The 27,146-nt window shown below is 48.8% G+C and overlaps 1 protein-coding gene across 3 annotated transcripts; it reads left to right on the forward strand.

Annotated features, from left to right (window-relative positions):
* The first annotated feature begins 1,491 nt into the window (after positions 1-1,491).
* Positions 1,492-27,146, forward strand: SLC49A3 (solute carrier family 49 member 3). 3 transcript variants are annotated; one of them, XM_055791402.1, is made up of 10 exons: positions 1,492-1,902; positions 10,952-11,110; positions 12,037-12,256; positions 19,216-19,292; positions 19,410-19,547; positions 20,114-20,230; positions 21,819-21,971; positions 24,068-24,225; positions 25,139-25,251; positions 26,087-26,693. In XM_055791402.1, exons 1-10 carry the CDS (start codon positions 1,774-1,776, stop codon positions 26,245-26,247), a joined length of 1,425 nt encoding a protein of 474 aa, XP_055647377.1. In that variant the 5' UTR covers positions 1,492-1,773; the 3' UTR covers positions 26,248-26,693. The 3 variants fall into 3 exon arrangements, with proteins under 3 accessions (XP_055647377.1, XP_055647379.1, XP_055647378.1); XM_055791403.1 differs by lacking the exon at positions 26,087-26,693 and adding an exon at positions 26,708-27,146 and having other exon boundaries at positions 1,510-1,902; XM_055791404.1 differs by lacking the exon at positions 21,819-21,971.

Raw genomic sequence — 27,146 nt, forward strand, 5'->3', positions numbered from 1 at the left:
GGAATGGACGCAATGGACAGATCACATGAACAGAGCCTCAGAGAAGTTAGTTTTCATACAGGGCCTGCCTGCCAACGAGAGAGACAAGGGAGAGGAGGAATGGTGTTTCTCTTAGAAAGTACTGACTGCTGGGTCTTTCTGCTGTACCATACACCTGGGCCTCTTTCCAGTATGTTGATATGCAAGTTTCTCCCCATGTGTCAGCGCTGATGGGTCAGAAGGGCAGTTAACTCATGCACACAACCCAGCTCACAGCATGTCTTTTCAGAGCAGGACAGACGTTGCTGTACATCGGCGTGCAGCATACAAACAGCAGTGCTCTTTGTCAGCAGCTCGTAAGCCAGGCAAACCTGGCCAGGCATTTGTAGACAGAGGAACAGGTCAGTCATTAATATTACGTTAATAGTCCCACCTGCTATTACTAAATGTCAAACCCCAGTTCCAGCTGAGGAAGACTGGAAGGCACAATCTGTCAAGTCAGTAAAGCTTGCTCATTAGCACAAACAACCCATGCTTCTCTCTACCCTGCAACAACAGGCTTGACTTTGGGTTGAAATGCTTTCTTCTCCCTCCTTCCTCTCCCCACCTCCTCCCTCGACCTCCCTCCACTCCCCCCACCCTGGCGTGGGAAATTTCAGCTAAATTTGAGAATACTTGCATGCAGGATAACCCTCCCTATCCACTCTTCCAAATACGTCCAAAGCACTTGAAATAAGGTTGTTCTCACAGTAAATGACCCCACCTCTGAAGAGAGGGTGTTGAGTTCTTAGCAGGCTGTGGTGAGGAATGGCACAAGTTTCGAAGGGCTGAGTGAGAGGTGACAGGTGGGTGACAGTGCCTTGGGGCCACTTCTGGGAGCCTGTTGGCTCAGAGCTTCTGAAACTGAGTGGTGGGGTTGTGGGAGGGTGATCATGTCTCGGGGCTGGGAAAAAGACATCCAGGCATTGCCAATGTCCAACCAACCTGAAGTCACATAGAATCATAGAATCATTTGGATTGGCACATATCTTGTTTAGGAGTGGAGGAGGCTTTTGCTTTGCACTCTCGGCTTTTTCTCTTGGTGAGTTTTTCAGAAGATCAGAGCTAGTGTGGGTGCCTCTGCATTGGGGGAAGAAGCTACTGCCGTCTGCAGCATCATCAGTCATATAAAACCATAACCAAACTGTACATCCCATGGCTGATAAACCTCTGTGGGTCTTAACAACCTCCCTTCATTCTCCTCCGGTCCTTTTTCTACTCCAGTAAGCCATCACCCTCGGACAGGGCTTCCCCCTCCTGCTGCCACCAACACCCCCGGCCGCGGAAGCGCCACTGAGGATAACGAACGCGGGGCTGTCGGCGGGTAGCAGCGATGCTGCTGAAGTTCTTTTAACGACAGACGAGGAAAAAGGGTTTTGTCGCCGACCGCCCTGGCGGCCCGCCTTCCCACCACCTCGGCAGCCCCGTGCCGGAGCACCGGGCCTTCCCCTCTGCCAAACGCGACAGGGCAAACCCGGCCCCGCGGGCACCGGCAGCCCGCTCCGGGCTGGGCCCAGCACCCGCGGCGAGCGGCTGTCGCTCGGCTTCGGCGCCGCTCCGCAGGGCGCCTCCGCACCGCTGGCCCACGCTGCGGGCCGTGCCGCGCCGCGCCGCGCCGTGCCGTGCCGTGCCGCGCCGGGCGGCAGGCTGCGCTTCGGCCGGGGCCGCCCCCGGCAGGCCGGGAGCGCGGCGGGGCGGGGCCGGGCAGGGCAGTACCGAGCTGTGCCGGGCCGTGCCGGGCCGTGCCGTGCCGTGATGGAGGGTTCCGAGGCGGCGAGCCTGCTGGGGGAGCGCGGCCCGGGGGGGCAGTCCCCGTTCAAGACCTACCGGCGGCGCTGGCTCCTGCTGGCCGCCGTGTGCCTGCTGAACTGCTCCAACGCCATGGTGAGTGCGGCCCGCCCCGGCCCGCCGGCCCGGCTGCCCCGCCGCGGGGAGCCGCTCCCGCCGCGCCCCTGGCGCAGACCCCGCCGCCGGGGGGGGCCGGGGGTGGCCGGACGCGGACGGCAGCGGGGACGTTCCTCCGGCGGGGGGAGGGCGGCCCCAGGCCGGGGGGGGGCAGGGGGAGGCCGGCGGCGCCGCGGGGTCCCCCAGCAGCCGTGAGCGCGGGAGGGGGCGCCGGGCGTAGGGCGGCCGGCCCTTCCTCCTGCCTGCGCCGAGCTCCGGGGGGCAACCCGGGCTGCAGCTGCCGGGGTAGGAGGGGTGCAGGGCTCGCCAGGGTCACACCACCTCCCGCCAGGCGTCTGCCGGGCTCTGCCCCCGCGCCCCGTCCCGCATCCACCCCGGGGCACCGGCACTCGGCTGCACCCCACAGTGCAGAGAAGCCTCGGCCTGGCCGTGCCTTGGGGACTGAATAAGCGGCTTTTCCTTTCCAACTTTGTTCCTTTGGTTGTGACTTCGGGCTGCACACCTGCCTTGCTGACCGGCGGGACCCGGAGTCGGGAAGGGCGCTGATGGGGAAGGGCAGGATGGGATGGCAGGGTGCCTGTGGTCTGGAAGTACCAAGCGGCAAAGCCAGGCTGGGATGAAGCAAAACATGTCCAGGAGCACAGCTAAAGCTGCTGCCGAGTCCGGGAGAACAGCTAAAGCTGCTGCCTAGTACGCTCCTAGGCCTTGGGGAGGAACAGAAAGTATTCGGCGCCTGTGAGTGTCACATGTTTCGAACCGAAGAGCAGTAGAACTACGCTGAAACCCTCGGGGCAGAGGCGCAGGAGTTAGCTCTGCCTTATTGCAGGCCTACGGCAGCGTATCTGCCTGGTCAGAAACAGGAGCAAGTAGGTTTCCATTTAGGGTCTGTTGTTGCACATACAACACAGTATAGGAGTGATTCTGCACTAAATGTACTGGTACATGAACTTCTTATTGCCTACAGGTACTTTATTTTGAAAGACCTGAAGAAAAGAGATGTCAGATCACACCACACCTGTTGAGCAGATTAAAATTAAGTTCAGTAATTATCAAGATAAACCATAAAGTTTCCCCTTACCAAGTCCTATTATATGGGATAGAAGCCCAAATCCTTGCTCACCAAGTCATTGAGGACATAGTTGATAATTATCAGACTGGTGTAGAATTATTCATGCACTTGAGGATTACCATGCTGCAAATGCAGGCTGTCTGGCAGCCAAGATCAGGTGCTGTCACCTGCAAACATTTAAATGCAGCAAAGGAAGAGTAGGTATTGCATGATGCTATTGCATTATGCAAGAGTGCTGGAGCAGAAAAATGAAAAAAACATAGTGAGAATGTGGTTGTATATGGATGACACAAAATGAATGTGCCTTCCCTAGGGAAAATCGGTTTGTCTTTCAAGGGTGTAAAAAAGTGTCCTGCAGAAAAGTGATGTGAAGCCACACTGCTCACTTGCAGTTGAATTGGCACAGCACAGTAACATTATGTAGCAAGAAAAAAACCACTCTGCTAGAAGTGGACAGTGACAGCGGGGGTGAGGGAAGCTGCAGAAAACCTTTCCAGGATGCCTTGTCAGACTTTGACTTTGCTGGCCCCTTAACTGTGAAATGGACGGTTACTTAAAAAGCCCCTTTCAATGCATTTGCAATTCAACTGTGATCTGAGTCATGTGGCTGAAAACTTTGTAGCCCTGAATGATTCTGCTGTTGTCTGTCTCCTTGGCATCTTGCCAACTTCTTGTCTGTCCATAGTAGCATTTTTCCACAGCATGAATGTTAACCCAGAACTTCAAAACTGGGTGCTTAATAAATATCCCAGAGTAGAAACACTGTTTCTAAGCCACTGCAAAGGTCTCGAATGGCAAGTATGCTGATACAGAAATTCTAGTCAAACATTTATTGATGCTAATGTTTCTCCCAAATGTTCCTGATGAAAATCACATTAAAATGGAGGGAGTGGTTGAAAGCCCATGCAATCAAAGAGCTTGGTTGCTGTTTTAAGAGTTCCAGATGGAAAGATTAATTTACCAGTTCTGTGGTCTGAAAATTGCTTTGCAAGTTAAGGTGTGTCCTCCGTTCCTGTACAGATGTTGCATGCAGCACTGTGTTCTATGTATTCCTGCATCAGGCTATCTGCAAAATGCATATGGTGAGGACAGACGATTTTGAATTATCTGACTTAGAAAGAACAGACCACCTCAAGTGCTGGACCAAGCTTCCAGGATGCTGCCTTGTATTCCCCTCTCTTACCTATGCACATGTGCAGGTTTTATTGGTGGCCTTCAGTGTCACTAGAAGTGGCAGAGGGGAGATAATCCTGAGAGGGAGAGACTGTCCATGTCAGGAAGACAAGGTAGAAGCAACTTAACTGCAGGAAAACACACTTGATCATGCAGCAAGGGCAGGCTAAGAAAAGTGTGTTTCTTAGTTCAGTCTGTTTTAGGATTGTGATTGAGCAAGGCCAGGCCAGACCATGAAAAGGGCACTCCTCCCAGCTTCCTCCTACTCCACATCATTGTTTGAAATCCTTCTTTAACCAGAACACAGTGAATATATATAAGGGAATACGATATAAGGGAAGCTTTTTACACCAAGGATGAATAGCCCATACTTGATTCTCTTTTACTGACCTGAGTTCAAAAGCCTCTGCCTCTCCCTGCTGCGCAAAAAGATTGGGTCTCATTTCCTAAACATGGCTATTCTGGAATTTCCTAGCTGACAATGTAGTGTGAAAAACCTTTGCGTCATTCTAAGAAGTCCATAAGCAGGCATCAGTATAATTCAGTTGCTGCCTGAAGTCCTGGGAAGAGAGGCTGTTCTGACCACAGCTGAGCTGAGCTGGTCATCTCCAGTTGTCTTTTGCAGCACTCCTGGTAAGCAGTGGCATAACTATCCCTAAGGTTGCTCCACAGATTTGTTTTGTCAAACTGATGGTGTATTTTGAGTGTGTGCGTTTTTTTGATCTGAAGACTTAAGGTTTAAGTGTATTCATGGTGTGCTGACAGCTGCTGTAACACAAAGAGTTGAGGGAAACACCTCCTTCCTCCTCGCGTCCTTCCTGTGAAGCTGAACAGGTGGGAACTTTGTGTTTCACAGAAGGAGCTTTTTCTTGCCTTAGCACTGGGGACAGAAGAATGAAACTGAGAGTGTTTTCTGCCCTGTTCTCTGCCTGTCAGCATGAGCAAGCTGGGGAGGAGGAGGGGAGCCGAAGGTTGGACATGGCTCACACTTGGCTGGGTGGTTTCTGACTCACCAGCCTGGAGGACTTCCACCACCACTTAGTGTACTTGGGAGAGGAAGGAGAGCTGCACAAGTGGAGACTGGCGTGTGCCAGGGCAGTGGGTGCACACGCCTTGCCCACACCCATCCATCAGTGCCCCTGTAGATACACATGCACACAGAGCTGCTGCTGCCCGGCTGGACCATTTTGAAGATCATGCCTCTGTCCTTGCTTCCTTGGCTGCTGTGTCAGCACAGGTGCTTTCAGCTGAGGCCAGAGGCTGTTTGCTCCCAGGCTGTGGCCCTTTTGACGCTGAAGATGAGGAGCCTGGTATAAGGGCTTCATAGCCCAGTCCCAGGGGAGGAGGAGGCAGCCCATGTTTCTCAGAAAGACATCCTACCTCACCTTCAGAGCAGTGTCAGGGAGAAAGCGTGCTGGGACCAGCAGAGCTGCTGCAGACAGTGCCTGCCTGGGGAGCAGTGAGCTGTGGCTATGCCTGTTACAAAGTGGAAGGTCCCATTTCACGTATGTCATCCCCCTTGTCTCCTCCTTTTTAAGCTGTACATAAGAGGTATTACAGGGACATTGCTACACTGTGCATAGTCACATAATATGCCAGGCACGAAGAGCACTCCATATAGCAGCCTTTGCTAGCTGATGCCACCGCTGACATGGCGAAACGGCTTAATTTCTACCCTGCCTGATTGCCTGCACTTGCCATTCTGGAAATGATTTTGCTTTTCGCTTTTAGAATCTTGATTTGTTGGTGAGGAGGTTAACATTGGTTAACAGCTTGCCTTCATGAAGAAAAATTTTGGTACCACTTCTGGCAGGGCTGCATCTGATTATATGTGCGATGCATTGACTTATCATTACTGCTCTTTGAGCTCTGAAAATCCTGGGGCTGTGTTTGTTTATGTTGCCTTCTGCAGCTCACACTTATTGCTTACCAAAGTGTAGAGTCCTTCAGCCACCACCTTGCTGCCATTGCAGGCAGAGAATAGGTGGCTCACAGCCCCCCAGTAACCTCCCGTGGAAATGGGAGAGAGGGCAAGTGCTGGATTCCCTGGGAATGGGTGGAGGGAAACCAAGTCCTACAGGTGAAATAGGTCTTGGAGAGTCTGCACAGGAGTGAAAACAGTAAAGGCAATATTGCAGAGGAACTGAACCTGGAGAAGATGGAGGCAGAAGGGGAATAGAGCAGGAGGAAAACTAGAGGGTTAGGGCCGATTCTGGGAGGAAAAGGGGGTGGATCCAGATCTGAGAATCAGTTAAGGGATACAAGAGAATCAGAAAGCGCAAGAAAGAAGCTTAGAAATGGGGCAGGATGAGAACAGCTGTAACCTGCTTTGGTTACAGGACTGCCCAAGCAGATCTGCAATTAATGGGGAAGGGAACAGGCAGTCTCTGGGAGGTGCAGAAGAGAAAATGTCAGCTAGAAGAAAGATAAATCAAGCAAAGGGAGGGAGAGCTGGAAGTGGAGCCAGTACCCCTCCAACGTCAGTACCAGTCATATGTTTTGAGTTTCAGGGCATTTGCTTTCCCTGGTGGACCCACATGTTCCATTGTGAAAGGATGTATGGAGGGGGCTCTCCTGCAACTGAGGATATAAATAGACTCTGGGAGGAAACATTTCTGTTCTTTTCTTCTAGTGATGGGGCATGGCTACCCAATAAGCCAGCCATGTGCTCAGAGCAGTGGGAGATGCAGCTGTACTCCAGTGCAAGCCAGAAAAGGCTTACAGGTTTTCAGGGGACCTTCTGTCCTCTTCATCAGCTGCGCCCACTGTGTAAAGCACAAGATTTTGTAGTGAAGAGTGTGTCATGAGGTACGAATTCCTGCCCAGACAGCATGCACTGGAGCTTTTGCTGTCTCTGAATTCAAAAAGCACAGAGCTCAGGTGAGGACTGTGGGAACTACAATTCCTGCATCTGGAAAAGAAATGGTGTCTATTTTTACAGCATCTATTTCAACGTCCTGATTGATGCATATCTGAAGGGAGGGAAAAGTTCATCCCAAATGCTGAAGAATCAAATATTATGGTCTACAACATAAGCGACTGTGGCCAATGATATTGGATTATACTACAGCAGGAGCTGTCCTTTGAGAACAAATATTGCAAAATCTGTGAGGTAACTCTGGGAAGTGAATTTTGCAAAGTGTGGGGGTTTGGGCTCACGAAGCCATTGTGGTTGGTTGGTGTTCAAAGACAAGAGTCCATGTGCTTGGATGGCTCTCTGTGGACTTCTGTATAAATGACTTGACCTAACTATGCCATGGGCCAGAGAGCGGACTCCTGCTGACTTCCAAAGTCATCCACTCCAACTTGTGAAGCAGCACAGCTGTGTTCTGCTGTGGGGACTGTGCAAGGTAGTTGTTGAGCAGTCAGGGTATGGGGCTCTGAGCTGGGTGCATTTGGAGCCTCAGAGACAAGGCATTCCTGATCTGCGGGGTGCCAAGCTGGGGATTTTGTCAAAGCTTGCTAAAAGGTTTTGGTTAATTATAGCTCTGTCAGGGCTCAGAAGGAGCAGAAGTCACATGGGTGAATGGAAATTGCTTGTCACCATTGCAAGTCAGGAAGAGACATTGGCAAGGGGCTGGACTTTCCCAGTTTCGCTGTTGTGGCATCCATTGAGCTGCCTTCAGAGGAGCAAATGTGGACATGGACATAGCAGTGCAGCATGTAACACAGACTCCCCTTGATGCCTTGTGCATCTCACACTGAGGCTCTAAGTCTGTGTGGCTATGCAGGCAATGGAGCTGAATGCAGTTTGATCAGACCACAAGAGCATATTTTCATAAAGTGAGGCTTGTGCAAGGACTGAACAAGTGTGTAAACAACCCTGCAGGGGCAGAGGTGCCTGTCTGTCTCCTTCCTTTATCTGTCCCAGGAGCAAACAGCTTTTGGTGGCTGGCATCCTATAACCCTACGCATTATCTCTTCTCCTGTATCTGTCACGATGATCTACAGTAGGGAGCTTTGACGCTGTTTTTGGTGTGCCAAGGCTGAGTTAAGGCCCTGGGAGAGTAGAGGAGGGAGGAACCTGTCTCAGTCTCTGTTCTAAATCTTCAGAGGTTACAGGTCTGAGACACCACCAGGAAAGAACTGCATCATCCTCACCCTTTTCTGCTGAGGGGCAGTCCCTGTGTGAGTATCAGCCTTGGCAGTGAAGAGTTTCAGAAACAATAAACGGGATAAGGGCTCTAGATCCCAACAGAAGAGCTTGCTGTCTACTACGGATGAAGTCATTGTAGCTGGGGCAACCAAAAGCAGAAGGTGGCATACTCATTTGCTTAGCATGGCAATTTCCCTATGTTGGCAAAACCCCACAGTGCCACCCCGTTGTTGCAGGGGCATTTGGAAGCCACTTTGACCACAGCTCCATTGCCCAGCTCTTAATTTCTCTGTTAGAGTGACACATGGTAAACAACCCCTGCCTGAATGGAGGCTGAAACATACTTTTTCTCTCCAGACCTATAAAGAAACCCGCTTGCTATTATGAAGAACAAACTCAGGCTTGTACAGGCTGCAACTTCCCACCTTCTGTGCTCTCACACACATATGCTGGAACTGGACCTCTTGCTCAGAATAGAAATACAGGGTAGCCACAATGCTTGGTTTTAAGCAAGATCTGATGGAAACACACTAGAGTGCTTGATCACAGCTTGCCTTGATGTATGCAGCCACTGAACACAAAATGCTGTGCTCTGTCTTGTGGCATCATTCTCCTAATGATGTCATGCCTAGGTGAGCATCTTGTGTGGAGGAACAGAAGAGGTGAAAATGTGCCTGAAGCTGGCTTACAAAATATATCATCTCTTTAATTACACTGTGTCCTGATACAGTGTTTCATCACCACCACCCCCATCTGGAAGGCAGTGAGGAACAGAGAATTGCTGTTGCTGGAAATACATAGCTGGGTTTTGTTTAGCAGCAGTTTAGCATCCCGTAATCAAATTAATGCTCATGCCTTGGTGATGCTCTATTTATCTATTTTTAAACAATTACATTAGCATTAAACTAATTTAAATTCCCATGCCAGTCTGATGAAGTTCAGTTCCAGAAAAACAAAGGTGGGTGAAATTTCTTCCTGAGACAAGACAGTAACGTTACTATAATGTATTATTTCAAGGAATTTTTAAAGAACTCATTTTATTAGAAGACTGCTGCAAGTCTCCCAATGACCTGGAATAGCCTCCTTGTTGTGTAACAGGAGTACAATTTCCTTCAGCATTCAGCATCTTTGTCTACCTGATTGTAGATGCTGAGTAAACAAATCCACCCCCTTCCAGGCCTTTGACTGATCCCACATGGGTGTATCTGAGCTCAGCATGGTGCTATGAGCTTTGTGTTGAATGCAGGACATTTGGCATGTCAGCTCCTTTCAGAGTAGAGGAAAGGGCTGATGCTAGGAATCCTTGCTAGGACAGTGATAATACATTCAAAACTTCTCTGTTACTGCCATTTATGCATTGCATCCCTGCTAGGAGAAAAGCTTGGCTAAACAATGATTTGCATGTGGCTATTCTCACGCAGTAACATAAGAAAAGTCCATCTCCCCTTCTGCTTGCATTTAATGTGGTAGTTTGTATGGTCTCTAGCCTGTAAGAAGTAAATAGGAATGCTGGAAATAACAAGTAGCAGAATGTAGGGACACACCTTCTTCTGTTAGGTTATCCTAGTCCTTTTTTAGTTACACATTAACGCTGCAGCTGACACTGTCTGCAGGATGCAGGTTGTGGAGAGGAAGACTGTGATGGCAGAGAGGGGTACCTGGAAGGAGACAGTGACTGGAGTTCTTTTCTAGGAAGCTATAGTGGAAGTTTGTGTTCACATTTCTGCAAACTTTGTCATCTTGAGTATTCACCAGCTGCAAGATCACTTTCTAACGGTGGAGTAGCGTACATCCACATTATTGAAACCTGTTCTCAGGCTAGGTCAGTCTTTTTGAAAAGCACCAGAGAGGGTGTCTTTGCAAAGAATCCACAGAAACATCCTAAAATTTGGCTTAGTACCCTAATTTCATCCTTGTGGGCATGATCTCAGGAGCTGATTTGAGATCAAAGCAGGCCTTGTTGTTCCCAGAAGAAACCAGAAGCAGACAGCAACCTTACGAAACCAGTACCTAAAGCAAGGTTTAGGGAAATATTTTCAGATACGGCATTGGAAGGAAAAGACTGAAGTACCTCATATATGTCCCTGTTATGTGTTATGATGTATTGAATAATGCAAAGTTCTAGGCCCTTTCCTAACCATCGACTGTGTGCAGGACAGCATGGAATACTGTCTGTCTTGGCTGACACATAGCAAAGATGTTTTTATAAGGCTGCATTCAGGGGTTACCAATGCAAACATAAATACCAGGCTGAGTTTAAGAGGTTCTTAGGGGCAGAGAGGAGATGGCAGCCTCTGTTTTGTTTACACTAACACAGAAGGATTGCCTGTGGTTTACATCAGGTAAGTACGTGCATCAGGGGCCAACATATTCAGCTTGGGGACAGAAAAAATTACTGACCTCTGCTTCTGCCAGCTTCCAGCAGCAGGAGGGCTAGGGGACCAGGCATGACGTAGTGAAACGGATGGGGTGCTCAGGGCCAAGATAAAGATGATATCAGTGGTGAAATGGTCCCAGCATGAGTAACTGCAGACACTGGGGGTTTGAATTTTTATTACCAGCCTTAACATCCTAATTTCAAGGACAGACTAAGATAGCAAGTCCATTCATAACTCAGACAGTTTGAGAGGATGCTGAATTTCTGTTGTGGTGATGTGCATACTTACCAATCTTTGTTCTCTACTCTACAGCTGTGGCTGACATTTGCTCCTGTGGCTGATAAGACAGCTGCCTACTTCCACATTTCCCTGGAGATGGTCAACTGGCTCTCAGTAGTGTACCTCCTCATCTCAATCCCATTTGGTCTGGTAGCAACATGGGTTCTTGACAGCATGGGGCTCAGATGTGCTGTGAGTTGAACTGTTCTGTTTCCCTGAGGATGTTTCACCTGGAGATAGCAGTAGCTGCACAAAGCACTAACATGCATACTATGAATGGGAGACTTGCCAAACACTGCAGAGGGATGAGCAAGCTCTGTCCTAGTTCAGTAATAGCTGTAACATCACCTCTGAGGTGAGGATCAGTGGGGAAAAGTCAGAATAATGTTGCATCCTTATTTGGCTTTTCCTGCTTTAATTTTTGTTGTCTTAGCCAACTGACCGGAACAGATGCTGTGAGCTGACTCTGTGACAAGCTTGCTGTAATTGAGTAGGATTTGCCGTGGCAAAGTGTTAGCACAGCTGTTTTGTTTGCAGGGCCAGTTTAAGGAGCAGCAGGGCAGGGTGCAAGCAAGGGACCCCTGCTCAGCTCAGAGCCTGGTCTATGCTAAGCCAGCTTGGGACCTCTACACAGTCTTATCAGAAGTAAGAGTGTTGTGTAATTTGGCACTGGAATGCTAGCATGCTAGTAGTATAGAAGAGCATTGGCAGGATGCATATCCTGGATGATTTATTGCCATGATCTTTGGATTGTCACAGCAAAATATGGGTGGATGGCGCAAACTTGCAGACAGAGTGTACTTACTGAACTTCTGATTTCTCATCAATTTCACGACAGTCTGCTGTCATGCATGAGCTACACTGTGGTGTAGTCGTTATGTGGGGCCAGGGCAGCCACCTTGCTCCCTAAGGAGACAGGTAACTCACTGTTGGATCATCCAGGAGCATCTTGTAGTGGCCCAAAGGGGTGGGGGCCGTCTGCAGGCAACTTTCTGTGCAATGATTACTAACACCAGTGTCTCCTGTAGTGCATCTGAAACTGCTCATGCAACTCTGTTGTATTAAGTTCTGCCCTTCAGGCTTCAGCACACAACCCCTGGCTGTTTCTGTTTCTGCAGGTGATCCTGAGTGCATGGCTGAACATGGTGGGTAGCATCATCCGGATGTTCAGCGTCCTGAAGTTCTTCAGCTTGGGTCCCCAGAGTTACTGGTACCTGTTTATTGGGCAATGCCTCTGTGCACTGGCACAGCCCCTTATCATCTTTTCACCAACAAAACTGGCAGCACTATGGTTCCCAGACCACCAGAGAGCGACAGCAAATATGATCGCATCAATGTGTAAGTGATAGCTGCAAAGAAATATTGCTGCTTCCCAGAACTTGCTAGTATTTGTTTGCCTTTCAGAGGCAGCAGGCAGAGGAAACCCTGTGTACTACATCCATTTGGCCCTGCAAGTACAGCTTGGCTTGAGTCTCATAGCCATGTGCAATAAAGCAGTGCCTTCAAGGCCCTGAAAGGCAGGCAGGCATTACTATGGTGAGGAGCAAGAAAATGGCCTTAGCCACATCCAGGTGCAAAGTTCAAAGTAAGCCACCCAGGCTGCCAGTCTTCCTCTCTGCTATGAAAAGGTGATCATCTTTGCCTAAATATAGAGGCTGGGGACAGCCCTCAGTGTTACTGTATCTGAAGTGTGTAGCTGCCTTAATTTTACAGCTTGTTAGGAAGGTGCCCAAATTGCATCCGATGCCAGTGCTCACAGTTGCCAAATTCTGTTAACTGGATAGAGCTGAGGCTGCTGTAGCAATTGTGTCCACCAGTTCATCCAGTAGCAAGGCTGAGCACGTATTCCCAATTGGCATGTATGCATGCACAGATAAAATATACTCAGCCGGCCGCACAAACATGTTGAGTATGCTAAATGCAGCAGCACTACCCACACAGAAACCACATCTGCCTCACAAAATGCCTGGAAGCAGGGAAACTGTAGCGGAGGCACCAAATATGCTTGTTCTAATTTCGTTCCTGTCTTGGCTCCTTTGGGCCTTGCTGGAGACAGGATACTGCACTTGACAGATCTGTTTCTTTCCTCCATGTAACATTTTTCCCAGCAGCCTGAAGAAATCTCTTCCTCACTTCTCCAAGGACTTAGAGGTGCCCCAGAAACTGGGCTGGCTCACTGGCTGCAGCTGGGAAATCTCACAGTATCTACATGTGTGAGGGAGCCCCACCTGCCCTTCCCTCAAAACAGCTAATAGCCGCCTTCCATGCCCCGCTGCCTTGGAGTTGTGAGGAAAGGGTAAGCGTGGGGAAAAGGGCTGTGTAGGAGCACCCCTATACAGCTTTCTCAGTGCAGGTCCAAACCCAGAGCACAGGCACTGTTGTTTAGCAGGAGTGGATTTATGGTGTCAGAACAAATAAATTCTTTTTGCACTGCCTTCCCTAGAATAGGGTAGACCTGATGGCTGACTTTGTTTCCCAGGGCTGAGATAGACCTTCACCTTCTCTGCTAGAGGAGGAGCTCTGTTGCCGTGTGGTGCCATACAAGTACTACCAGGGACCACTGGGCACTCAGTCCTTCACTGCCCTGAAGGTCTCCAGCCTGTAGAAAGCTTGGTCTTTTTGAGAGAGCAGCCAGAGCTGCCAAAGAGCATTTATTTCACACAGTGTCCTCCATCCTTTCAGAATCAAATGGATCTAACTATGGGAAAAAATAAAACTGAAAAGCAAGAAACAGTGGAAACCCAAGACCTGAAGCTGTTCAGTCTGTGGCATGTTGAGATATCAGTGTGAGGACTGAAGGGGCTGTGATTATCTGCTGCAACACCTGCATATTGCTGTGTGGAGGGACTTCCATTAATAATGTCTGGTTATACACCCATTACTGTCTGCTGTACAAAATCAGGATTTCATTTCAAGAAAGTTTAAATATTGCCTAGAAGGAGCATCTGCCACAGGCCCAGTCATTTACTCCAGTGATTAATTACCTCACTGGTAAATGTCTACATGTTGCTTCTCATCTTGATGCACCTTATCCCCAAGCTATTTAGTCTTGTTCCACCAGTTTGTCAGGTAGTTATGGACAGAGTCACCTCTTTCGTGCTTTGTCTAGAAAGACTGAATGTCTCCAACCCAGTCACTTTACAGGCATACTTCGCTTCTTCCCACATGTCTCCATGTCTGCCTGTTGCTCACAAGAGCTTTTTCTCTCAGCTTGCTTCAATTTATCAATACCCATTTCATCTCTTAATGCCAGAGCAGCACTCAGAATTCCAGTACTACTGGTATTAGTACTGCACACAGAAACTGGCACTACAGCCTCCTGTCAGTATCCCCACAGCTCCTGGTAGTGCCTCTGGGTGGGCTTCCCTGTCCTTGTGTGGCAAAAATGGACACTGCACCCCGGATCCTGCTGAGCAGCTGAAATCACTGTGACTCAGCTGTGCTCTTGAGTACTTACTCTCAGTTCTCCCCATCACCTGTAGAGACTTGCTCACAAAGAAGCATTGCAGGGCAAAAAGCTGATCCCCTGTGAAGACCATGAGAAATTCTCCTGTCTCAGGAGAAGAAAGACTTTTCTGAGTGCACTGAACTCTGCTTCATCCATGGGATTCTTCATTTACTGTGGTCTGTCAGCATGTAAGTTTCTGCACCTGTGGAGTTTTGGTGCAGCAGCATTGCTGTTCACAAAACACAGCCCCGTTGCAGAGTACTGCAAGCCAATCCACCAGGACCCCTGGACCATAATGTACAGTTGATTAACTCCACTGATCTTTTCATTCACAGTCTAGGCTCATATAATTTCTCTTTCCAGGAAGAGGCTGAAACCCTGTAATTACGCAGATAGTCTCACTTAGTCTTTTTATCTCAATATGCACATTTCCACCCCTCATCCATACCTTCTGGAACTGGTTTTGCATGCTGATTGTTCATGGAAACACCTGACTCATTTTCAGGCAGTCCCCTACAACACCCAGATGCATTTGACCCCAACAGGGAAGTTTTAATCCATCTTCTTGGAAATGATGTATAATTGTGTCCATGTACTTAGAAGCAGGTAACATTTCACCAGTGTGAATAAGCTAGTCCTTTCCCAAGTACAGAGCAGAAATGCTACAGTTGTGTGCTATAACAGTATTAATTATGCCTCAGCAGAAGGTACCTCTTCAGATTCTTATCCAACGCCCTGCTCAAGCAGGGCTGGGCTAGAGCAGGTTGCCCAGTGTCATGTCTAGTCAGGTTTTGACTGTCTCCAAGGATGGAGACGTTGCAACTCAGGAACTTGTTCCAGTGTTCAACCACTGTCAAAGTAAACCCTGTGCTACAGTTGGTGCCCACTGCCTCTTATCCTGCCACTGATCAAGGTTCTTTTCTCCAGCCTGAACAATCCCAGCCTCTTTATGTATGAGAGATGATCTGGTCCTTTAATCACGTCTTCAGGCCTTGTCTGGACTTGCGCCATTACTGTGTGTCTTGTATTGAGGAACGCAGCACTGGACTTGGCAATCCAGATATTTCTCACCAGGGCTGAGGAGAAGGGAAGGATCACTGCCTTCCACCTGCTGGCAATGCTCTCCCTAATGCAACCCAGGGTACTGTTGAGCACCTTTCTGCAAGGGTGCATTTCTGGCTAATGGTCAACTTGCAATCCACCAGGACACGACGTTCTGTGCAAAATTACTTTCACAGCTTCTCCAGGCTGATCAGTCCCAGCTCTCGTAGTCTGTCCTCATGTGATAGAAGCTCCAGTCCCTTTTAATCATCTTCTTAGCCCTTTGCTGGACCAGTACATCCATGTGTATCTCATACTGGGGAGCCCAGAACTGAACACAGTACTCCAGATGGGGCCTCAATAGTGCCAAGTAGAGGGGAAGGATCATGTCCCACTGACAATGCCTTACCTAATACAGCCCAGGATGCTGTTGGCCGCCTTCATCATGAGGTTATGTTGCTGGCTCGTGGTCAGGTTGGTGTCCACCAGGACACTTACTTCCCACACCAGGTACTTCTCTGCAGAGCTGCTTTCCAGTTGGTCAGCCCCAGTCTGTACTGGTGGATGGGGTTATTCCTCCCCAGGTGCAGGACTTTACATTTCCTCTTGCTGAACTTCACAGGGTTCCCCTCTGCCCATTTCTCTAGCCCAGGGGTCCTCACACTTTTTAACCAGGGGCCGGCGCGGATGCAGTGGCAGGCAGCCATCTGCGGCTGCTTGGTTTCCCCCTCCCAACCCCTGGGGGGGGGGGGGGGGAGGGTTTCTGTAAATACTGGGGGCTGGATTGAGGACCCCTGCTCTAGGCTGTTGAGGTTCCTCTGAACGGCGGCATAGACATATCTTTTGTCAGGCACTCCTCCCAGTGTCACATCATCCGTAAACTGGCTGTGGGTGCACTCTGCCCTACTGCCCATGTTTTCCGTTAAGGTTAAGCTGTACTAGCCTCAGTATCAACCCCTGGGGTGCACCACTAGTGACTGGCCTCCGGCTTGATTTCATGCTGCTGCAGCTAATCCTCTGGGCCCAGCTGTTCAGTCAATTTATCTCACCTCACTGCCCACTTACCTAGCCAGCACTTCATCAGCTTGTCTGCGAGGAAGTTACAGGAGACAGTGTCAACAGCCTTAGTAAAGTTGAGACAAAAACCATCCACTGCTCTCCCCTCCCCAGACAGTCATCTCACTGTGCAAAGGTATTAAGTTGGTTAAGCATTTCTCCTTTGGTCACTACTCCTGTTCACTTTGTTGACCTTCATGTGCCTGGAAATAATGTCCAGGATTGGTTGTTCCATGGCCTTCACAGGGATCAAAGTGAGACTGGAAGGCCTGGAGTTCCCTGGATTCTCTTTGCCCTTCTTGAAGATGGGAGTGACCTTTACTCTCTTCCAGACCTCAGGAGCCTCTTGGAATTGCCACAGCCTTTTAAAGAAAACAGAGAATGGCCTTGCGATGAAAACAGCGCGCTGCCTCAGCACTCACTGGTGCATCCCATCAGTCCCACAGACCTGAGTATGTGTGGTATATTGAATGTTCCCTAACCTAAGTCCTCCTCCATGGGAGTAAATCTTCCTTGCTCTAGACTTACCTCTGGTCTCAGAGCCAAAGGCTGGTCTTACCAGTAAAGATTGAGGAGAAGGCGGCATTGAATACCTTGGCCTTTTCCATGTCCTTTGTCACCAAGTGTCCTGCCCCATACAGCAGCAGGCCCATATTTTCCCTAACCTTGCTTTTGCTGCTAATGTAATTGTAGAAGCAACAAGAAGTTGCCTGTCACATCTCTTACCAGACTTAATCCCAGGCTGACTTTGCCTTTCCTAACCCCATCCCTGTACATTAGTAGAAAAGCAACTTCACTTGTTTGAACGTTTGCAGAAAATTGCCTTAAAGTTAAAAAATTATCTCCCACAGCTGTGGACGTTCCCAAGCAGAGCCCCAGGAGTGCTCCTTTACATGCTGCTCAGCTCCAGCCCCATAACAATGCAACCCCCTACTCCAGTACAGACAGGTGTCCAAGATTCTCTTCTGCCATGTGCTTTTTGTAGTTGGTAGTGGTAGCAGAGATCAACTTGTTTGCCAGCTTGGGCTTTACTGAGGAAATACATTGGCTTGAAAGGTGTCAGGAACGACCTAGTGTCATTTTAGAGAGCTGTCATAGGGCTTTCCTGCTTTTCATGCCTTTTTGGCAAAGAATCATAGATTCATAGAATGGTGTGGGTTGGAAGGGATCTTAAAGATCAGCTAGTTCCAACCCCTGTGCCGTGGGTAGGGACACCTTCCACTAGACCATGTTGCTCAAAGCCACATCCAGCCTGGCCTCGAACACTTCTAGGGATGGGGCATCCACAAGTTCTCAGAGCAACCTGTTACAGGTCTCACCACCCTCACAGCAAACGAATTCTTCCTAATATCTAATGTAAATCTGTCCTCTTTCAGCTTAAAACAATTACCCCTTGTTCTATCACTACATGCCCTTGTGAAAAGTCCCCCTCCAGCTTTCTTGTAGACTTTCTTGAGGTACTGGAAGGCTGCTGTAAGGTCTCCCCAGAACCTTCTCTTCCCCAGGCTGAACAAACCCAACACTCTCAGCCTTTCTTCATAGGAGGGGTGTGCCAGCCCTCTGACCATCTTTGTGGCCCTCCTCTGAACTCACTCCAACAGGTCCAAGTCCTTTTTATGGGGGCCTTAGAGCTGAATGCAGGTGGGGTCTCACAAGGAGTAGAGGGGGAGAATCACTTCCTTCCACCTGCTGGTCACTCTTCTTTTGATGCAGCCCAGGATACGGTTGGCTTTCTGGGCTGCAAGTGCACATTGCTGGGCCATGTTGAGCTTCCTGTCCACCAGCACCCCCAAGTCCTTCTTCTCAGGGCTGCTCTCAATCCGTTCTTCTCCCAGCCTGTTTTTGTGCTTGACATTACCCCGACCCAGGTGCAGGGCCTTGCACTTGGCCTTGTTGAACTTCATGAGGTTTGCATGGGCCCACCTCTCAAGCCTGTCAGAGTCCCTCTGGATGGCATCCCTTCCTCCAGCACGTTAACTGCACTGCACAGCTTGGTGTCACTGGCAAACTTGCTGAAGGTGCACTCAATCCCAGTGTCCGTATCACCAAGAAAATGTTAAACAGCGCTGGTCCCAGAAGACCAGTGGCATCCTGGTGACCATCAGGAAGATCATGGCCAGCAGCTTGAGGGAGGTTGTCTGCCCACATCTGCAGAGCTGTGTCCAGTTCTAGGCCTGTTAGTACAAGAAGGACGTGGACATATTAGTGTAAGTCCAGTGTAAGAAGATTAAGGGAATGGATCATCTTTCATGCTAACCAAGACCGAGAGAGCTGGGACTGCTCACCCTCAAGAAGGCTCGGGGGGATCTTGTGCGTATGTGTACATGCCTAATGGCATAGGTGGAGTAAAGAAGGGACTACCTCTTTGTTACTGCTGCTATATAACATCAGGACAGATGACATGGATTCATCCATCTTCATTTTATCCCTTCAGCTCAGCATTTACTCAGGCAGCTTTGTGAGGGTGAGAACACTGTAATTCATAGATGAAAAGCAGTTTACAGGAGTTAGGGTTTGTAGGGAAAAAGGTTTATAGAATGGACTTCGTGGGGCTGAGGGAACAGATGTGGCCACAGTAAGACTACACAGCTTCTCATGTTCCCCTCCTGGTTTCTCCCTATGCATTCCTCGTCCTGTCCTTACTCATTGCTCTGCTGCACGCTGGAGTTCTGTTGCTGACTGGCAGTAGGGGTATAGGCATGATTCTGACTGCTTGCATGAAAAAACTGTGTCTCTGTTTATTTCCTTCCAGCCAATCCCTTGGGTATTCTTATAGCAAACGTGCTGTCACCTGCACTAGTTCCTGAAGGAAAGCACATCCCATTGATGGTAAATGAAAACTATTTTAATCAGCTAGCTGGCCTGGTTGGGGTCCAGCTGATTTATTTATGTGGAGGTGGTGGAGCTGGAAAGACTGGTAACATGTCTTTGCTTTGTGTTGTGTAGCTGGGTGTTTATGCAGTCCCAGCAGTAACAGCTTGTACTCTAGCAACTGTGGGGATTCATGAGAAGGTTCCTCCAACGCCTCCTTCAGCTAGTGCCACTAACTCCACCTCCCAGCCATTCCTCACGGGGCTCAAAATGGTAAGTGCTGTAGCACAGAGAGACACCAATGCTGGAGTGAGGGATGCAGCCCTGCCAGGCAGTGATATGCTGGGAAATCTGCTGACAAAGCAGGCTCTGAACACCCGACTCCACCAAACCCACCATGGAAAGCTCCCTGAAGGAGACCGGTATCTCCTTCCTCAGGGAGTGGAGGATGCTCACAGCAAAGCTGCAAGAGACGCTACCTGGCTTTTCAGCTGTGGGCTGGTTGCAGTTCACCTGTCTCAGACAGGCACACCTGGGCTCATCCAAGAGGACCACACAACCTGAGCTTTCTGAGCAGGTGTGGTAACTGGTGGGACAGCACATGGCAAAGTGAAGGAAGAATTTGGGCCCTGTTGAGATCCTTCATCCCTATATGGTCTCCATTTTAACTTGTCCTCTGGCTGAACTGACAGGGGAGAGTCAAACTTCTCTAATGATCAGAGGGTTGCCTTGTCAGCACTTCCAACAGGGCAGACAGAGCCACTGACCCTAAGACTACTGTCACAACCAGGCCTTTTTCACCCCCTCCACTTAAATTGTATGTTAACTTCTTTCTCTAGCTCCTGAAAAACAAGCCATACATCATCCTCGCAGTGTGCTTTGGAGGAGGAATTGGGATGTTCACCTGCTTTTCAGCTCTGCTAGAACAGATCCTTTGTGAAAAGGGGTATTCAAATGTGAGTCTTCTTCCTTTCTTCCCCATTGTCCACATCATCTGTGATACAATCAAAATTATTTTTCCTGATAAGGGACTCAGAGCAAAATGAAGATAGTTCAATATGCTGTACTGTCTCATATCTTATTTGCTCACATTAACTAATACAGATTAAGCAGTACATTAATCCAGAGCACAGTCAATCTCTCAGGTATAATGGATGATCTGCATTTTCATTACTGCCCATAGCTAGGTTCCCATTTGCAAATGAAAAACCTTTACTCCTCAAACACTTTTTAGGAGGAAGAAGTATTGTGTTTTTTCTAAGTCTATGTTTATGCAGCCTTCTGACACTTCCCATAGTGGGATGGGGCCCAGGCAGGCCCTAGAGTGAAGCTGAAGGCAGGCTGATGCAAGCACCTTTTCCTCTTTCCACAGTCTGACCAAAGCCAGAGCAGCAGAGGCAGTCACAGGTACTGTGACAGCTCTTCTCCTGTCCTTCCCATGATGCTGGCCAGGTGCTGCTTTTACAGTTGAGCACAGTGTGTGCACAGCTGGTTCTTCCTGCTCTGTCCCTGCAATAGCAAGGGGCTGCCCCAGTTCCTGTGTTTCCCTTTGGGCAGGCAGCACTTCAGTCCTCCTGCTTGTATCCCCATGGAGGTCCTCTTAAAACACATCTCGAAATGTTAAGTATGCACATCTACATGCCTGGTCTCTGCCCGCTCCCCCTCAACTCCCAGGTCTGATACCTGGCTGTTCAGTGCTCCATAGCCAGGTCACATTTACACACTACATTGGCTTTTAGTTGAAAACCTTTTAAGCTTTGCTTTCTGTGCATAATAATGTTTCTGTCTCTGTGTGACTGGCCTGCCCTGGCCCTTTAGCTATTTCAGGTACCCTTTCCTTCCAGTCTGCCCCTGAGGCTCCCAGAAGCCTCCCTGCTTTCAGGATTGGTGTCTGCATTGGAATTCTTACAGAACTGAAGAAGTGGGACAAGCAAAGATAGTCACTGCAGGCAACAGAGCATGTACCCTGTCCTAACTACTCACTGCCTCTCTAATTAGAGGCTCACTGCTTCTCTAATTAGACCTCCTTGCTACAGCCAGGTGTTGCCATGTCTCATCTAACAAGCTTTAGGGCTGCTAGCCTGGTGGAAGGCATTCCGCCAGTGCAGGTCCCTCATCCCCAGTAGGAAAGGGGCCAGGAGCACAATAACAGACAGGAGCAGACTCCAAGGCAGTTGAAGCTGTTACCACCAGTGGTTGGCCCTGGAGGAGCAAAGAACAGTCTCATGCTGGGGCTGGAGCATTTAATGCCAGGGAACTGCTGCTACCCTGTTCCCAGCCTCCCTTGCCAGGTCTGCAGAGACGTGTCATCTATTGAGACCTTGGGAGTGCGGTGACCCTGCTATCCCTACATACTTATAGCAGCACCTGGGCCTTGTTATTTGCTGCTTAGAGCCCTGGAGAGGCCTCAGTTATTGCAACAGGCAGGGAAGCTTTTCCTGCCTCAGTAAGTGACCCACTAGCAGCAGGCAAATGGGTCAGTGATATTAAAACCTCTTTCCTAACTGCTCTAGTTGCTCAGTCACTTGTTCTTCTGCTCTCCAGGAATTTGCAGGCCTGAATGGAGCACTGTTCACAGTGTGTGGTTTGTTGGGTGCTTTCCTGCTAGGCCTGTATGTCGACCGGACAAGGAATTTCATAGAGTCCACCAAGATTTGTTTCTGTCTCAGTGCACTTGCCAGTATCGTGTTTGCAGTGGTGAGTTCTCTCTTGTGTTGCACCATACCTGTGAGCTTAGTTCTGTTGCCTTCGGATAAATCAATTCAAACCAAGGTCATTTTATGTCATAATATTTATTAAGCCACGTGTTATACTTTGGGATTATCTTTCTGGGCTAGGAATATTTTAAAGAAAAACCCTTTACTGAGGATTTCACAGTCACTGTGGAGCCTGAAACAGATGCTTCAGGATATAAATAAATTGGCATAAATTTTCTTCCTTACATTGGATCACCGTGTTTGTTTACTGGCCCTGAGACAATTCTTTTAAAAAAGAAATGGAATTGCTAACTATTCATCTTATAAAAATGAACAAGAATGCCATAGTTTTCCCAACATCTGCCTTTAACAGTGGTGGCAGCCAAGTTCAAGATGACCAGAAAGGACCCAGCTACATGCCTAGTTCTGCAGTATTTCCTTGAGGAGGACAAGACAAGAGAGAGGCAGAAAAGAGGGACACTTAAATCCACCCAGGAGAGGAATGCAGAACCTGGAAACTTTACACGCATTGGGCTGGCCTGCAAGTACTGCACTCGAACTAGTCATTGCCAATGGGAGTCATCATGTAGTAGGAACCTGAGCGTGAGGCACAGGACTCCTAGCATTGCAGAGGACCCAGACAGGTGCAGGTCTCTGCTTTCCCAATAGGCTTCTGCTGTGCATTTCTCCTACGTGTTGAAAAATCCAGATTTTCAATACAGCATGATCACAACTTCCTCTGGTCCAAGATCCCAGTGATGTTAGCTCCACTAGGCAAATGCAATGCCTTGCTTGGTGTAGGACAACATGCCTAAAGCAGATTTTGCATTTCCCCCATTGGAACTCTGGCATTTGCTGGGGGGATGCTCTGAATACAAATCAGCATGCCTGGGCTCTGGTAAAGCATGAGTAGGCAAATGGCTGTGTCAGGAGTAAAAGGCTCCCTCCTCCCCTTCCCTCTGTGCCCTTCATCCCAAACAGATGAACTACTAGTTCAGTGTAGTAAAACAAAAAACACCCATGCAAATCTGCTTGATGCCTTGACACTTTGAATTTGAATTCTAGACACACAGAGTTTTCCTTGACTTTACCAGTTCCGCTGGGCCAGGCCTGCTGCAGCCATGCCAGGGCAAATACCTTGTGTTCCTCTGTGGGATTTTATTACTATATATAATGTAATACAATATCATATAATAGGATATGATATAATATATGATATGATATAACATAACATAATGTGATATATATTATATAACCATTAGCATGGTTAATGAAAGAGGTACTAGCACTGTGGCTGCAGGATATATGACTTTGAATTTACTAGCTTTGGCTGGACAAGGCCATGCTCTTTCTTCCAGAGTTAGGGACAAGGCTGTTCTAGGCACTAAACTAATCTCCAGGGCTTCTGAATGTTTCAGGTGGTTTTTTGTTTGTTTTATGGTTGGTTTTTTTCTGTGGTAAAAGCCCAGTGTTACAAACATGAGTCTGACATGATGAGGAATAGTTTTCCTTATTGCTGAGCTGCAGTGACTAATCATAGAATCATAGAATGGTTTGGGTTGGAAGGGACCTTAAAGATCATCTAGTTCCACCCCCTCTGCCATGGGCAGGGACAGCTTCTACTAGACCAGGTTGCTCACATCTCCATCCAACGTGGCCTTGAACACTTCCAGGGAATAGTTCTCCTTATCAATGAGCTGCAGCAACCCACTGAATTCCCATACGTAACCCAATGCAAACACCACTTCTGAAATGTTAGCTTGCACTTGGAGGACGTTGTGTGTTTCACTTGGTCCTGGAGATATGCTGAGCACATGCCTGGTAAGTTATTGACCAGTCAACTCACAGTAATAAGACCACACCAATGCTTTTCAGGTAATTCTGCTGATCCTCTTTCCCCTTACTTAAATTCAACAGATAAAGCTCCATCCTGTAGCCATTTGTTGACTCTAGAGGGTTGGAGGTAAAAGAAAGATTTCAGGAACAGGTAGGGAAGGTACTGGTGAGCCCTTGGGATTTCCTGAAGGTTATGGGTTCAGAGACTTCCTGTACAGTAGTGCTGACACTGAGACTTCAATGTTGCTTTTCTGCCTGCAGGCTTCTCAGTTCAGACATCAGGCTGTCACACTGGCCATCACCAGCTCGCTCTTTGGTTTCTTTGGTTTTGCCATCTACCCCATTGCCATGGAGCTGGCTGTGGAGTGCTCCTACCCTGTGGGAGAGGGCACATCTACAGGTCTGATTTTTGTTGCAAGGTAAGCAGACAGGTTAAATCCAATTGGCAGCTGAACTTGGGTTCACACGCAGACATACACATGTGTGCATGCACACACATACACTGGCCACAAATTTTGGAACTGGTGTAAAAAAAAGCAAGAAGGAAGATGTAGGTCTTGCTTGGGACAAAGCGGGATTTAACCATGCCCGGCATCACCTATCTTGGAAGCAGACGAGGGCTGTAGGCCTGAGACAGGCACGCATTCCCATGGCAGTACAGGGACTTGTCAGGTCTTAGTGCTGAGAGAGATGGGGCTTATCACTCACAGGGCAGCTGGTCACAACAAATGGGGCAGTAACAGTCCTTCCCATGATCAGTTTACATGCCTAGGGCTGGCACTGGGCTGCAGCAGGAATGACTTGTTGAAACCTTAAATGGTGATATACGTGGCCTGGTGCCGTGTGTGTGTCAGCTGGAGCTGCGGCAGCAAGGAAGATCAGTCAAGGAGGGGCAAAAAGGCTATTGTCTCTCCCTGGTTGTGGACTTTGTGGCTGCTGTGAGCCAGCTATGAATGATAAGGAGGCTGAAGTCATAGCCTGAATTTTTCCCATCCTCATTCGTGCTGTGAGAGGCATTTCCAAGTCTCTGCCCAGTGGTTAGGTCCCAGCTCCTTGACGGTTGTAGTTCAACATCTGCCTGCCCCCAGAGGGAGTATATAGTGGTCCTGCCACACTGGCCCCGTGGCTGGGGGTGTGCTGAAAGGCTAATCTGGACACCCGGTGAGCCAGGGCCAGTTAACTAAGCACCTGGGCCAGAGGAAGCCAGCAGTAGCTTTCTCTCTAGAAGAAGCCTGCTCCAGAAAGCAGTCTCACTTTCTTCCCACTGGGGAAGCTGGACTTGTCTGCAGCGCTGGTGAATCAGGCAGGCACCATGTTGACTTCTCCCCACAGCCAAATTGAAGGTGTGATTTTAATGATTCTGCTACAAGCCCTTACTGTCCGAGTTGCTGATGATCCATCCTCTACCTGCGCCCTTGACCAGGATGGAGCCCGGGACTGGATGAGTAAGTATGTCCTTAGGAAATGATGCTGGACACTCGGTTATACCCCATGTAGCCCCCCCTCTCCTTCAGGTCTCACTGCGAGGGGGCCTGTAAGACCCTGTTGCAGAAAGTCTCTTAGCTACCCTTCCCAACCTGATGGTGCACTCCTTGCTGCTCCTGCTAAACCAGGCCTGCAGGGTTGAAATGGGAAAATGTCTAAGGTGCCATGAATGCTGCTGCTGGCTCTGGTTTAAAATTCCTGTTATGGCCACCCTGCAGAGACCTGAGCTTCATCAAGCTGGAAAGCAGCTGTTCTGGGGGAAAGACACTACCACATAGCACAGCCTGCGCTGCTTTGCAGCATGGGGGACCCAAGACTACAAATGCATTGACTGAAAGCTACTTCCCTTGCTTCTGCACACACAGTTGCCTGGGTTTATAACATGCCAGTACAGCTTTGTTTTGACTTATTCCACATTTCCCTTCCTTTCCTAGCTGGTCAGGAGAGGAGAGCAACTGGGATGAGCAGCACAAATGTGTTTTCAGTACAGGCTAAACCCTGGGCTTGATCTCTCAGCTAGTTCGTAGTTACGTAGTACTGACACCAAGTCCTGGGGACACACCGTAACACAAAGGCTGGCAAACACCTTTTAAACAAATCCTGCTTGGCTGAGCAGAAACTACCCAGAACAAGCTCCACTAGCTGTCAGGGAACAAGGCTTCCCAATAACTGCCCCCAAAAAGCAATTTGACTGCTTCATGTCTGAAAGCCCGCAACTCTCCATCTCATCAGATCAGAGCTGAATCTTATGATTAGGCACCTATTCCTACTAATTTTGTGGTCTGATACATGCAGGAACATCTGTGGAGAAAGGCATGGAGGTGTGTGAGACACTGCTGGAGCAGGAATGTAACTACTTCCAGGCCTTGTTGCACAGCCTTTTAGATTTACTTCTTTTTTTCCTTCAGAAAAGATTCTTTCCACCAAATTTGTGTTTGATTAAAGTTTATCCTTAGTGAACCTTTCCTACACTTTGCTCTCAGGTGATATAACAAGAAGCACTACCTGTGTTGACTGCATGACTTATGAAGTTGAAGTGTTTTGATTCAATCTTTCTGGTAACTTTCTTCACCACCCCTCAACACTCACAACATGTGCACATACAGAGAAATACACTCTTCCACAGACACACTGTATGCACCACTGTAGGACCTGCAACCTGTGGGGTCATGCAGGACAAAGGTCCTGGAAACCTTCCACATTTCACTGAAATCCTCTTCCTATGCCAGGGTTCCATGAGATAAGGTTTGGCTGTTACCAAGCTGGCAGGCCCCACTGTGAGCTGCACCCTGCCCTCAGGGGTAGCCCCTGGGAGGAGATCACCCAGGCTGTGTGGCTGCTGGGGAGCTGACCTCTAGACTTCTGCACCTGTTGGGGGTTGTGAATTCACTGTCTGAAAGTGTATCTTCCTTGCAGCTCCGGTACTGGTGCTGGCTGGCCTCTGCAGTGCTATGGCTTGTTCCTACGTCATCTTCTTCAACACTAACTACAAGCGTCTCCTCGCTGAGACAAACAGTGGTGATTTGGTCAAGGCAGAAGATACAGCAACAGCAGATGTTCCTGAAGCCTGACCAGACCAAAAAGGGGATGCCCAGTAAGGGAAGGACTCAGGCCTGTGGGCAGGGACCATGACTGCAAATGCTCAGCTGGCACACTGGGTATCTGGGTCCTGTGCACAACAAGCAAGGGCTAGAGCAGGGTCACTGGGGCACCTTTGCTTTGCTTCCATCAATCTTGTATTTATTTGTGAGTCCAGGCTGTAAGAAAGGCTGTGCTGCCAGCTACGCAGGTAATGGGGATTTTTAGCTGACTTGATTCAAGCTAAAGAAATGTTGCAGAGGAGAGAAGCATGATA

Source organism: Falco peregrinus, chromosome Z (assembly GCF_023634155.1).
Source record: "Falco peregrinus isolate bFalPer1 chromosome Z, bFalPer1.pri, whole genome shotgun sequence".
NCBI classification, from domain to species: Eukaryota; Metazoa; Chordata; class Aves; order Falconiformes; family Falconidae; genus Falco; species Falco peregrinus.